The 14,115-nt window shown below is 45.5% G+C and overlaps 1 protein-coding gene across 6 annotated transcripts in view; it reads right to left on the bottom strand.

Moving 5' to 3' along the window:
- The window catches only part of RNF32 (ring finger protein 32), a 41,462-nt gene extending 33,822 nt beyond the window's left edge, over nucleotides 1-7,640 (bottom strand). For 2 of the 6 annotated variants that reach the window (XM_070788497.1, XM_070788496.1), the window contains exons 1-3: nucleotides 7,458-7,640; nucleotides 4,959-5,050; nucleotides 4,169-4,436 (exon numbers count right to left, since the gene is read on the bottom strand). In XM_070788497.1, the coding sequence (XP_070644598.1) occupies nucleotides 4,169-4,436; nucleotides 4,959-4,973 (283 nt within the window). In that variant the 5' untranslated portion in view covers nucleotides 4,974-5,050; nucleotides 7,458-7,640. Of the gene's footprint in view, nucleotides 1-4,168; nucleotides 4,437-4,958; nucleotides 5,051-5,165; nucleotides 6,989-7,079; nucleotides 7,139-7,457 lie in introns of those variants that run through there. The other 4 variants (XM_070788493.1, XM_019959372.2, XM_070788494.1 and 1 more) reach the window with 4 other exon arrangements.
- Nucleotides 7,641-14,115: the final 6,475 nt, after the last annotated feature.

Raw genomic sequence — 14,115 nt, 5'->3', positions numbered from 1 at the left:
ATTTCGAAGGCAGGGGGGCCAGTCTCGGGCAGTTGGATCGAGCCTCTTGGATAAGTAAGCTACAGGCTGGGGCTCAGATCCCCACCTTTGAGTTAACACTCCCAAGGCTATTCCCTCTCTTTCATGGACATAAAGTTGGACTGCTTTTTCTGGGTCTGGCAACCTCAAGGCAGGTGCCTGAGTTAAGGCCTGTTTTAGTGTAGCCTCTGCCTCCTTTTGAGGAGTTCCCCACATCAGTGGGATTGAATCATCTCGTCCCTTTAAGCTTTCATATAAGTGCTGGGAAATTAGACCCTAGTTGGGTATCCAGATTCTACAATAACCAGTTAGCCCCAGGAAAGCTCGCAATTGTTTTCGAGTCGTGGGGGAGGGCTACTGTACCTGATCAGAGGACAGCCTCCTGGACCCGTGTGTAATCTGAACTCCCAGGTAAGTGACCTTTGTCTCGACCATCTGTGCCTTAGCACAGGAGACTTTATATCCCCTTTCTGCCAAAAAGTTTAGAACCTGAATTGCATGTTGTTGGGCGCTTTTCTCATCTGGAGAGCAGATTAGTAGGTCATCTACGTATTGTAATATTTTCCCATTAGGTCCCAGGTCCAGATCTAGGAGATCCCGGCTAAGGGCTTGTCCAAACAGGTGGTGGCTATCTCTGAACCCCTGAGGTAATACTGTCCAAGCCATCTGTTGGTGTTTTTCTCCTGGGGCCTCCCACTCAAAGACAAAAAGGTATTGGGATTCTTTAGCCAGTGGTAAGCAAAAAAATGCATCTTTGAGATCCAAGACTGTAAACCACTTGGCACTGGGTGGGATTTCTCCCAAGATTACATAGGGATTGGGTACTGTGGGATGGAGGGGGACTACAGCTTCATTTATGATCCGGAGACCTTGAACCATTCGCCAGGTTCTGTCTTTTTCTTTACTGAGAGGACTGGGGTGTTACATGGCGAACTGGTGGGGACCAGTAGCCCACAAGCGAGGAATTTATTTATTAAAGGCTGTAGTCCCTCCCGAGCCTCTCTTTTGAGAGGATATTGTTTCCGGTTAGGAAACCGAGTGGGATCTCGGAGGACAATGGTGACCGGTTCAGCTTGGTGGGCTCGTCCAGGAATCCCCTGGTCCCACACCTGGGGGTTAATTTTGTCTTCCCATAGTTTTTGGTCCCTCTCTATTGAAGGTGTAACGGGTTCTTCAGTAGTGACCAGGAGCTGTAGAGCTCTGGGGGCTGAAAAACTTCCCATCACAAGGGTGGTCCCCAGTTTAGTGAGTATATCTCTTCCCAATAAGGGGGTAGGACACTCAGGGACCACCAGAAACTGGTGGGGAAATATTTGTCCATCCCAGCAACAAAGAAGTGCTCGGGTGAACCTTTTAGTAGTTGCTTTTCCTGTAGCTCCGCCACCAGGTCCCCAGCAAACCTCCTCTCCAGGCCCAGCATCATTTAAAAAATTTTATGGCGGTTCCTCAAAAAATTAAATATAGAATTACCACACGGTCCAGCAATTCCTCTTCTTGGCACATGCCCCAAAGAATGGAAAGTGGAGACTCAAACAGGTATTTGTACAAAAAGCTTCCTGGCAGCACCATACATGGTAACTGAAACAGGAAACAACTCAAGCGCCCACCGACGGAACGGACAGACGTGCTGCATGCCGGCAAGAGGGTCGTGTGTGGGCCTAAACGAGGAGGAGGTTCTGATAGTGCTGCAACTGCCAGGACGAAGAACCCTGAAGACGTTACGCTGAGAGCAACAGGCCAGACACAAAAGGACAGATATTAAATGACTGAGCCAAAGTGGTCGGATTCTGAGAGACAGAGAGGAAACTTGTGGTTGCCAAGGTGGGGAGAGGGGCTGGGAGTGTGTAAGTGGGCAGAGTCTGGGGGGATGAAGGCATTGTGGAGATGGACAGCAGCGATGACCGCTGGGCAGCGGGAGCGCACTTACCGCCACTGAACGACACGCTTAACATGGCCGCAGTGGTGAACTTGACATATTTCATCACAACAGAAGTTCTAACCACAACCCCCCTCCCAGTCGGCCCCTCCCGGTTTCTCCCCAGTCTCCCCTTCTGCCCTACCCTCGCTCACCAGGCCGCAGCTCACTCTCCTTTCAGCAACTGAGGCACCCGAGCTGCCTTGCTTCAGAGCCCTGCGTGTGCCTCTGTCTCCGTCAAGAACATCCTTCCTCTGTTCTTTGGTGGTGGTGGTGAAGTCGCTTAGTCGTGTCCGACTCTTTGCGACCCTGTGGACTGTAGCCTGCCAGGCTCCTCCGTCCACGGGATTCTCCAGGCAAGAGTACTGGAGTGGGTTGTCATTTTCTTCTCCAGGGGATCTTCCTGACCCAGGAATCGAACCTGGGCCTCCTGCATCGCAGGCAGATGATTTACCAACAAGCTATGAGGGAACTGCAGGGACAAATCCTCTTAACCCTGTGAATCTATGGTGGAAGCTGGCTGATGTTCACCAGCCTCCTCCTGGGTGCATGGCTGGATCTGCCCTCCCTTGCAAAAAATGAAAATAAATAAATAAAACCTTTTCTGTTCCTAGGTTTGCAGCTTACAATAGCTTGGACTTGTCTGTTAACACTGTAAAGCCGTGTAAAGGAGACTCACGCACCTTGCCCTGGGCCTCCCCAGATGCTAATGTGTCACGGGACCTGAGCGCGTGGTCCCATCCAGCTCGGCCTGTTGATCCAGCGCTGTTGATTCATCTGTCTGCCCCACTGGGCGTCCTCCTAGTCTCACTGAAGCCCGTCTGCTCTGCCCCAATTGCACATGTGCTCAGCTGGCTGCCCCTTGGGCCCCTCAGGACCTGGCCTGGCACCTCGGTCTTTGCTTCTCTTGACGCTTCTGTGGAGCCCGGGCAGGACCCTCCTTGTGGGCCAACTGATGCGTCCTCAGAGCAGACTGAGAGATGCTTCTTTGGCAGGAGTGTCTGGGAGGGGCCTGCACCCTTCTGAGAGCCTGGCCCCAGACTTCCTCACGCGGTAAAGGTGCCGCCGCTTTCTCTGTGCAGTGAGTACAGCCCTGGGGCGACGCTCTGAGGCTGCGCCCAGGTCCGAGTCTCAGCACCACTCCCTGCTGGTTCCAGCATCCGGGTACCACTGTCATCGCTGTGCTTGTTGTTCAGTCATTAAGTCACGTTGGACTCTTTGTGACTGCGTGGACTGCAGCACACCAGGCTTTCCTGTCCTTCACTTTCTCCCATTGAGTCCGTGTTGCCATTCAACCATCTCATCTTCTGTTGTCCCCTTCTCTTCCTGTCCTCAATCTTTCCCAGCATCAGGGTCTTTTCTAATGAGTCGACTCTTTACATCAGGTGGCCAAAGTATTGGAGCTTCACGTTAGTCCTTCCGATGAGTATTCAGGGTTGATTTCCTTTAGGACTGACTGGTTTGATCTCCTTGAAGTCCAAAGGACTCTCGAGAGTCTTCTCCAGAAAAACAGTTTGAAAGCACCAATTCTTTGGCTGCCGCCTTCTTTATGGTCCAACTCTCACATCTGTACATGACTGCTGGAAAAACCATAGCTTTGACTATACGGACCTTTGTCGGCAAAGTGATGTGGCTGCTTTTTGTCATTATGGTCTTGGCCAGATGGTCATTTCCTATTTCTAGCCCCTATCTACTATATTTAATAGCTGTTAATCAACTGTAAGAAAGAGCCTTTCCTATTATTTATTCAATGATTTATTTCTATCACTGTAGATTAACAGATATTTACTTTATTGTCCTCTTACTTATTCTTGCTCTACTTATCATTACTGGGCTTCCCTTGTGGCTCAGCTGGTAGAGAATCCACTTGCAATGCAGGAGACCTGGGTTTGATCCTGGGTTGGGAAGATCCCCTGGAGAAGGGAAAGGCTACCCACTCCAGTATTCTGGCCTGGAGAATTCCATGGATTGTTTAGTCCATGGGGTCACAAAGAGTCAGACACGACCAAGCAACTTTCATTTATCATTACTATCTTTAATTTTTGCTCAAACTGTCCCCACCACTGTTTTTATTTATTTTTTTTTCCACCACTGTTTTTAAACTTTAGTACACACATATCTTTCTGTAAGATTATAAATTAAAATAATTTCTGTATCAGAGAAAATGGTACTATTCATCTCAACTAGATTCTTTAGCTCTAGTAAGTCAAAATAAGAGTGATGAGATCAGCTTACCTAAAGTTAATGGTGGTGGCTTTGGATCCAGAACATATTCTTTTTCTGGATCTTCCGCTTTAGGGCCACCTTGTGTGGTTTTCTTCAGTCCAGTATCTGTTGCTGCCTTTGCATTTCTTTTCAGAGATGTGGATCTGTTCTCTGTCTTTTGTACCTTTGTCTTAGAATAATCTGCTACTGAAAGATTTTGAAGTTGAAGATCATGTACAATGTGATCTTGTAAAGCCACTGCAGTGACTGCTAAGTTATCCTGTTTAGAGGAATGACCCTAAAAGCAGGAAAAAAGCCTTTTGGTTACATTATCTAATGGCTCATTTACAAGAAAGCTTACACTTTAATACTCAACCTTGATGGCATACCAGACCAGATCCAGTAGTAAAGAATGCTGCATGGATCGCTACCCAAGTCGGGGGACCAAAGGCCAGTCTCATTTATGTTAAGGACACAGTAACATCTTTTCACTTAATTACTAAGGCCTTAATCATAACAAGAATAAATACATTCTGACCTATAAAAGCTGTGCATGCCCGAGCACATTGTTTCACTATAATTAGATTAGGCAAAGCTTGTTTCTTTTATACTACAGAGAACCTTGCATTTAAGTGCATGTTTCTTTGGTGAAAACTTATACAAAATAAAATTGCTCTGCAGCTAAGAAATGCTAGCACCAAGCACTACAGCTGGCAGTGCCTCACTGATGCAAGGTTTGCAAACCATTTTTATACCGTCAAATAGCTGAATTAAAACATATTCATGAGTAAAACAATGTGTTTTAAACAGGATTGTGTACCTTATTTCTTAACATGCTGATTCAGGAGAAGCTGTTGCTTAGCTATATCAAAGTATATCATCATTTCATATCCCAGTCCTTTAATTCTTCCACTGTAAAAAAGTCAACAGAAAGTCAAAGTTAGAGTGTGCATAAAACATCTGGTGAAGTTTATGGGGAAGAGATCAATTGAGGGTCTAACCGATGGTGAAGGACAGGACCGCCTACCACCACAGCCCACGCTCCGAGGTATGGTCTTGGAGGAATTCGAGCCAGTTGCATCTGGATCAGGCCCTGTCCTCAAGCAGTTCTCCAGTGAGTTGGGGGAAACATATTAATGTGAACGAGAATAATCCATTGCTAAATATAGTGATATCATGTGTGAATACAACAAAATTTCAGACTAAAAGATCAGAGAATGTAAGCAAAATGCTTCTTGAAAAGTCAAAGTGTTAGTTGCTGTGACTTTTTGCAACCCCATGGACTGTAGCCCGCCAGGCTCCTCTGATCATGGGATTTCCCAGGCTTGAATACTCAAGTGGGTTGCCATTTCCTTCTCCAGGGGATCTTCCTGATCCAGGGATCGAACGTGGGTCTCCTGCATTGCAGAATCTTTACCATCTGAGACTTCGGGGAAGCTTCTTAAAGAGATAATACTAAACCTGGGATTTGAAGGACAAAGAGCGGGCAATGAACATGCTGCTCAAAGCATGAGGAAAGCAAAGGCGCTCCAGAACTCAGCAGAGGTTTGCGTTTCAGAGGAGAAGGGAACAGTGGATGCCCTGGGATGGAGGAGGAGCGCTCTGTGACTTACCCCCACTAAGGGTACAGACTACAGAATGTGAGCCAGGTTCCAGTCTTGCTCTGTTTGCAAAATACATAGCATATCTGAGTCTGCTTTCCCATCTCAAGACACACACACAGCACTTTCCATGCAAGACTGTCAGGATTAAATGACACAGCCCAATTCCCTTCAAAGCTGGAGGAAGAATTCGGAGTTGACCCTGTCAGTTTTTAGACAAGGGTGTATCTTATGATTCTTTATCATCTGAGAAGACAAGACGCCAAAATACACTGGGGTGGGGAGAGACAGTACCCTGTTGAAGTCATCTAGGGACCAGTATTGAGGGCCTGACTGTAAGAGGAGAAAGGAAGTAATCCCTCATGTGTGTCTCAGGATGGACACCTACATCCAGTTAGTCCCACAGTATGAACTTCCTAAGGAGAGAGTGTCCAATAAGAAATGTAGAATGAGAAAAGTCAGGGCTTAGCTGCTGCCAAGATCCCCTAGAAGTGAGGTGACCGTTTCCATGGCAACCTCATTCCCCTTACATTCCGGCTTCAAGAGAAGCATGAAGGAAGTTTCCTTCCAATGTTTCATCACAACAGTCTAGGCTGGAGAAATGGCAGAAGACATTTAAAATGCTGAAAGATCACTACCAGAATCTTCTACTTTCAAAACGCCCACAACCTGGCAGAGTACAATTTACATCATCCTAAAAATTGTTCAATAATCACAGCTAACCATCTGCAGTTGACAGTTTTATCTCGTGTAAGCCATTGTGATTAACATCAGGATAAGAGCTTTTAAAAACGGTGCCCCTTGTAAGTCCTATAGTGTCATTAAATTTCAGTATTAGAAACTATTTTCAAGTATTTAGTCCAATTTCATTTTTTTGAGGTATAGTCCAACTTCATTTTGGGTCGCAAAGAGTCGGACGCAACTGAGCTCGCACGTGCGTGCACGCACACACACTAACTTCATTTTAAAATGAGAAAACGTATCCGGAGATTACTGACTCCTCCAAAATTATATAATTAGTCTGTGGCAATGGTAGGGCTAGAAAGTTAATCCTTACCCAGTATTTAGAGCTAAAATTAATAGGAATATTCTTTCTTTGTAAATTCCACTCTTAACAATTAGTTAAAAGATGTAGGACTTGGTAACAAAAAACCACTACTGTGGTGCCAAAGTAATTAGTTACCAATTTGTCTAAGTGACTTTAAGCTAATTTATAGACACGCTAGTTAAAAACACAGGCATACAAGAGAAACCCAAGTTTTAAAAAGACAATTGGACACTGTCTTATTATGTTTTATAACTTAGGAATCCCTTGTTTTACGTTTTTGATGAGACTGCACCTAGGTTGGCCAGAAGCACAGAGACAGATGTAAAATGACGTCCTCGGGTCCCTGGGTACCAGTAGTTTGACCAAGTCCCCAGGACGCTCAAGCCCCAGGAGCCCCGCCCCCGTCCCCGTCCTCCTCCAGGGAGGATACGGCGCTGTAGCACGTTATTTATTGAAGAACATCCGCGCACAGCACACGGGAGGAATCAGCAGTTCACTCTGAGTTCAAGGGTCAACTGTACACGTGAAGGGTTTCAGTAACGGATTCTCAAGCATTGACCCTTCAGGCCCTCCCAAGGGATGGCCGCGGATCAGGTGGGCTGTCCTGGGGACAGTGCCGACCGCTTTCGCTCGCAGGGCGTCCCCTTCCTTTCCTTCCCGCGTTCCCTACCGGAGACCACATCTGCAGCGCAATCCACCCCGCCGGCCGCAACGCCCACCGCAACGCCCACCGCAGCCGGAGCCCTCCACCGACGCGGCTCGCCGTTGCCTAGCAACCGCCAGGCTAGCACCAGCGCGCATGCTCATCAGCCCCGTGCCTCCCGGGGCCTGGAGCCGCTTTCCGGAGGCCCGCCGCGGCTCTGCCACACTGCGCATGCTCGCCGGTCCCGCCCCGCTTGCAGCCGCATCGCGCATGCTTGCCGGCCCTGCCGGGCGCCCACTATGACCGGGCGGGGCTTTCTTACCGCGCGCGCTCGTCGGCCGCGCGCTGCACAGGCCGCGCTGCGCGTGCTCGCTCGCCCGACCCTCGCTCGGGGGCGCGGCGCGCGCGCAGGCGTGCGGGCGGAGCGCGGGGCGCGGGGTCGCGAGGGACGGGCTAGCGTGCGGCCGGGCCCGGGGCGCTCTCTCCGCGGCTCTCTCCCCACGCGCCCCGCGCGGTTCCTGGAGCCCGCCGGCCCCGGGCCGCCGGGCCGCCGTCTTGCCTCGGTTATGGCTTGGACTCGCCTGGGCCCCTCTGGTTTCCCTTCTCTAAGCATCACATCACGCACACTACCCGTTGTCCAGAGTCCGAAAACCACTGTTTCGTACATGTCTTTGGCTTTTTAGTCGTTAGAGGTGAGCTTGGATCCAGTACTTAACGCCGCACTCTGGCCCAACCCGGAGACCAACAGAAGCTTCTTGAGACACTGACTCAGTTGTACTATTTCAACTTTTATTCAAATGAAGTTCAGCTGGAAGTACAGAGACAACATACAAAATGCAAATAGTCCTTTTTTTCTCCACTCCTCTGAAAGCGAGGTCTAAAGAACTTACCAAGTTGGTTGGAAATAGATCGTTGATTGTTGAAGGCCACGTTAGTGATGTAACATGGGAATGAATGGTATTATGTTGATGAAACAAGGCAATTAGAAGCTTCGTTGAAGATTTTTTTTCCTCAGTTCAGATCAGTCGCTCAGTCGTGTCCGACTCTTTGCGACCCCATGAATCGCAGCACACCAAGGCCTCCCTGTCCATCACCAACTCCCGGAGTTCACTCAGACTCACGTCCATCGAGTCAGTGATGCCATCCAGCCATCTCATCCTCTGGCGTCCCCTTCTCCTCCTGCCCCCAATCCCTCCCAGCATCAGAGTCTTTTCCAATGCATCAGCTCTTAGAATGAGGTGGCCAAAGTACTGGAGTTTCAGCTTCAGCATCATTCCTTCCAAAGAAATCCCAGGGCTGATCTCCTTCAGAATGGACTGGTTGGATCTCCTTGCAGTCCAAGGGACTCTCAAGAGTCTTCTCCAACACCACAGTTCAAAAGCATCAATCTTCAGCCCTCAGCCTTCTTCACAGTCCAACTCTCACATCCATACATGACCACAGGAAAAACCATAGCCTTGACTAGACGGACCTTTGTTGGCAAAGTAATGTCTCTGCTTTTGAATATGCTATCTAGGTTGGTCATAACTTTCCTTCCAAGGAGTAAGCGTCTTTTAATTTCATGGCTGCAGTCACCATCTGTAGTGATTTTGGAGTCCAGAAAAATAAAGTTTGACACTGTTTCCCCTGTTTCCCCATCTATTTCCCATGAAGTGATGGGACCAGATGCCATGATCTTCGTTTTCTGAATGTTGAGCTTTAAGCCAACTTTTTCTCTTCTTTCACTTTCATCAAGAAGCTTTTGAGTTCCTCTTCACTTTCTGCCAAAAGGGTGGTGTCATCTGCATATCTGAGGTTATTGATATTTGTCCCGGCAATCTTGATTCCAGCTTGTGCTTCTTCCAGCCCAGCATTTCTCATGATGTACTCTGCATATAAGTTAAATAAGCAGAGTGACAATATACAGCCTTGATGTACTCCTTTCCCTATTTGGAACCAGTCTGTTGTTCCATGTCCAGTTCTAACTGTTGCTTCCTGACCTGCATACAGATTTCTCAAGAGGCAGGTCAGGTGGTCTGGTATTCCCATCTCTTTCAGAATTTTCCAGTTTATTGTGATCCACACAGTGTAATTGATTCCCCCAATATTTCAGCATTTTCAAACTGTTTCAGTTACTGATAACTAGTAGTTTAGTTTCAGAATGTGGTTTATCTTGATGAATATTCCATATGAACTTGTGAAGAATGTACATTGTGCTGTTGTTGAATGAACTATTCTTTAAATGTCAATTAAATTTGGTTGAATGATGGTGCTGGTCAGCTCAACTATGTCCTTAATGATTTTCTACAGGCTGGATCTGTCATTTACTGTCACTCCCATTTACTGTCACTACCATTTACTGATGGGAGGCTGTTGAAGTTTCCACTTATAATAGTGGATTTATCTATTTCTTCTTGCAGATCTGTAAATTTGTGCCTCACATATTTTGACCTGTTGTTAGGTACATACACATTAAAAATAGTTATGTCTTCATGTAGAGTTGACCCCTTTATCATTATGAAATGCCTGTCTTTATCTTTGATGATTATCCTCTCCTTAGGTTGGCTTTGTTTGACATCAGTACAACTTCTCCAGCTCTCTTTTGATTAGTGCTAACATGGTATATCTGTCTCTATCCCTTTACTGTTAATCTAGCATTGTCTTTATATAAAGTGGGTTTCTTTTAAACAACATGTAGTTGACTGTTGTATTTTAATCCACTTTGTCAGTCTCTGGGTTTTAATGTAATACATTAAATCATTCACTTATAAAGTGATTATTATATAGTTGGATTAATATTTATTGCTATATATGTTTTTTAAATTTTTTTGGTATTTGTTGTTTCTTTTTGGTCTTTCCTTCTTTTTCTGCCTTTTGTGATTTTACTTGAACATTTTATATTGTTTCGTTTTCCCTCCTTTCTTAGTATATCAATTATACTCCTTTAAAAGTTATTTTAGCGGAGACTTCCCTGGTGGCTCAGATGGTAAAGCGTCTGCCTACTATGCGGGAGACCCGGGTTCAGTTCCTGGGTCAGGAAGATCTCCTGGAGAAGGAAATGGCCATCCAGTCCATTATTCTTGCTTGGAAAATCCCATGGACGGAGGAGCCTGCTCCAGTCCATGGGGTCGCAAAGCGTCGGACACGACTGAGCGACTTCACTCACTCACTCACTCACTAAGTCTACTGTATACATTTGCAGCTAACCTGATCTGATTTCAAATAACATTATGCTGCTCCGTGGATAGGAGTAGATGCTACACTCTGCCATTCCTTATAACGTTGGTGTCATTTCACTTATCTGTAGGCTATAAATCATCCAATATGTTGCTCTTTGTTGATTATATTGAAGAAACAATAGATCTATTAGATCAGTGAAGAACATGAAAAAATGAAAAATTTTGTTTTGCCTTCATCTGTTCCTTCTCTAACCATCTTTTTTATTCAAATATACTTTTTAAAAAGTATATTTGAATTTCTGACCATGTCATTTCCCTTCTTTCTGAAAAACTTTAGGCATTTCTTGAAAGACAATTTTCCTGGGAGCAAATTCCTTCAGGTTTTTTTTTTTGTCTGAAAAGGTCTACATTTCTCCGTTATTTTAAAAACAATTTATCTAGGTGAAATTTACACAGCATAAAGTTAACCGTTTTACAGTGAACAATTCAGTGGCATTTAACATCTTCAAAATGTGCAACGACCACCTCTGATTAGTTCCAAAACATTCTGATAACTCCATGGAGAAAATACAATCCCATACCATTCCCTCCTCCCCCCTGGCAACCACCAGTCTGCATTCTAACTCTATGGATTTACCTACTCTGGATATTTCATATACATAGAATCACACACTATATGACTTTTTGTGTCTGATCTTTGTAAGTCAGCATAATGTTTTTGAGGTGCATCCCTGTTGTAGTCTATGTCTGCACGTCATTCTTTTTTCTGGCTGAGTAATATTCTACTGTATGTATGTGCCACAATTTGTATATCCATTCTTCATTCTTAGATGCTCGGGCTGTTCCCATGTTTTGGCTAATGTCAGTAGCACTGCTGTGAACACACATGTACTTGCATTTGTTCAATATCTATTTTCAATTCTTTCGTGTACATGCCAGGAGTGAAATTGCTGAGTCATACGGTATGTGACCACCACACTGTTTTATATGGCAGATGCACCATTTCACATTGTCCGTAATGCACCAGTTCAGTTTCTCTACATTATCTCCAACACTTGCTATTTTGAACTTAAAAATGTTACAGCCATCCTAATAGTCGTGAGGTGGTATCTCACTGTGATTTTAATTTGCATTTCCTTAATAACTAATGACATTGAGGAGCTTTCCATGTGCTTGGAGACCACTTGTATATTGTCTTTGAAGAAATGTTTATTCAAGTCACTTGCTCATTTTTAAATTGGCTTGTATGCTTGTTTTTGAATTTTAGGAGATCTTTATATATTCTGGAAATGAAACGTTTATCATATATGGATTTGCAAATATTTTTTCCCATTTTGTGGTGTGTCTTTTCACTCCCTTCATACGTCGTCTTCTATAAGCAGACGGGTCATAGTTTAATAGTCCCATTGATCTGTGTTTTCTTTTGTTGATGCTCTTGGTGTCGTATCCAAGACATCACACTAAATCCAATGTCATGCAGATTTTCCGTTAATGTTTTCTTCGAAGAGTTCTGTAGTTTTAGCTCTTACACTCAGTTCTTCAATCTATTTTGAGTTAATGCTTGTATATGGTGTAAGGCAAAGGTGCAGTTCATCCTTTTGCACGTGGATATCTATTTTTCCCAGCACCATTTTCTGGGAAGATACCACCCTTTCCCCATTGGATGGTCTTGGCACCTTTGTTAAAAATCAGTTAACCATAGACATATACCTGGAATCTCAGTTCTAGTACATTGGTCTATGTGTCTGTCCTTATGCTGGTGCGAGTCGTATTTTGCAGTAAGTTTTGAAATTGAGCCGTAGGAGACTACAATTTTACTCTTCTGTTTCAGGATTGTTTTAGCTATTTTGGGTCCCTTGAGCTTCCATATAAGTTTTAGAATTTATTTTCCCATTTCTGCAAAAATACTATTGGGATTTTGATAGGGGTTCATTGCAATGAATCTCTGCACCGCATTTGGTAGGACTGTCATTTTAACAGTATTAAGCCTTCCAATCCAAGAACACAGGATATCTTTCCATTTATTACGGTCTTCTTTGATTTCTTTCAGCAAGATTTTGCAGTTTTCAGTGTAAAAGCCTTACACCTCCTTGCATAAATTTATTCCTAAATATGTTATTCTTTGGGATGCAGTTGAAAATTGAATTATTTCCTTTTCAGATTATTGTTAGTGTCCCCTTCACTTTGAAAGGATAATTTCACTAAATACAGAATTCTAGGTTAGTGGGTTTTTTTTTTTTCCAATGCTTTAAATATTTTACTGCACTTTTTTCTTGCTTGCCTGATTTCTGAAGGGAAGTCTGATGTAAATATTATCCTTATCCCTCTATAGGTAAGATGGGTTTTTTTTTCTCTTGACTTTCAAGATCCCGTCTCTTCCTTTGGCTTTCTGTGATTTGTATGTGATGTGCCAGGCATACAATTTTTGGCATTTCTCTTGGTTGGTGTTGCTGGGCTTCCTGGATCTGTGGTTTGGTGGCTACCATTAATTTTGAAAATTCTTATCCATTATTATTTCAAATATTTCTTTTTCCCACCTCTTTCCTTCTCCTTCTGATGGTCTAATTGCACAAATGTTAAATCTTTGGGAACTGTCCCACAGTTACTGGATGTTCTCTTTCTTTTTCCTTCTTTATCCTCTCTGCATTTCAGTTTGGGAGGTTTTCACTGGTGTGTCTTCAAGCTCGCTGAGTCTGTCCCTGGCCGCGTGCCACAGTCTCCTGATGAGCCAGAAGAGGCACTCAGTTCTCTACAGTAGTTTTGATTTCTCGGGTTTGCTTTTGACTCCTTCTTAGAATTTCCGTCTCTGCTTAAATTACCTGTCTGTTCTTGCGTGTTGTTCATTTTATCCCACTGGAACCATCATCCTATTTGTCGTTGTTCTAAAAAAGACCCATTTGATAATTTCAAAACCTGTGCCATATTGGAGTCCGGTTCACATGCTTGCTTTGTCTTTTCAGACCTCAGGTTTTTTAAAAAGCAGATTTGTTTCGTGCGTCTCTGGCTTCGCTGGGCCTGGTTGCTGTGGGGGCTTTTTCTGGCTGTGGCGAGCAGGGGCCACTCTCCGTCTTGGAGCTCGGGCTCCCTGTTGCAGCGGCTCTGTCCGTCTCGGAGCTCGGGCTCCCTGTTGCAGCGGCTCTGTCCGTCTCGGAGCTCAGGCTCCCTGTTGCAGCGGCTCTGCCCGTCTCGGAGCTCGGGCTCCCTGTTGCAGCGGCTCTGCCCGTCTCGGAGCTCGGGCTCCCTGTTGCAGCGGCTCTGCCCGTCTCGGAGCTCGGGCTCCCTGTTGCAGCGGCTCTGTCCGTCTCGGTGCTCGGGCTCCCTGTTGCAGGGGCCACTGCCCGTCTCGGAGCTCGGGCTCCCTGTTGCAGCGGCTCCTCTTGTCGTGCAGCACAGGCCCTAGGGCGTGTGGGCTTCAGTAGCTGTGCTGTCTGTGGCATGTGGGAGCTTCCCGGACCGGGGATCGAACCCATGTCCCCTGCACTGGCAGGTGGCTCCCCATCTGCTGCGCCACCAGGGATGTCCCGACA

This window comes from Bos indicus, chromosome 4 (assembly GCF_029378745.1).
Source record: "Bos indicus isolate NIAB-ARS_2022 breed Sahiwal x Tharparkar chromosome 4, NIAB-ARS_B.indTharparkar_mat_pri_1.0, whole genome shotgun sequence".
In the NCBI taxonomy this organism is placed as follows: domain Eukaryota; kingdom Metazoa; phylum Chordata; class Mammalia; order Artiodactyla; family Bovidae; genus Bos; species Bos indicus.
The sequence above is the reverse complement of the archived record's forward strand: the minus strand, read 5'-3'. Positions and strand labels throughout refer to the sequence as shown.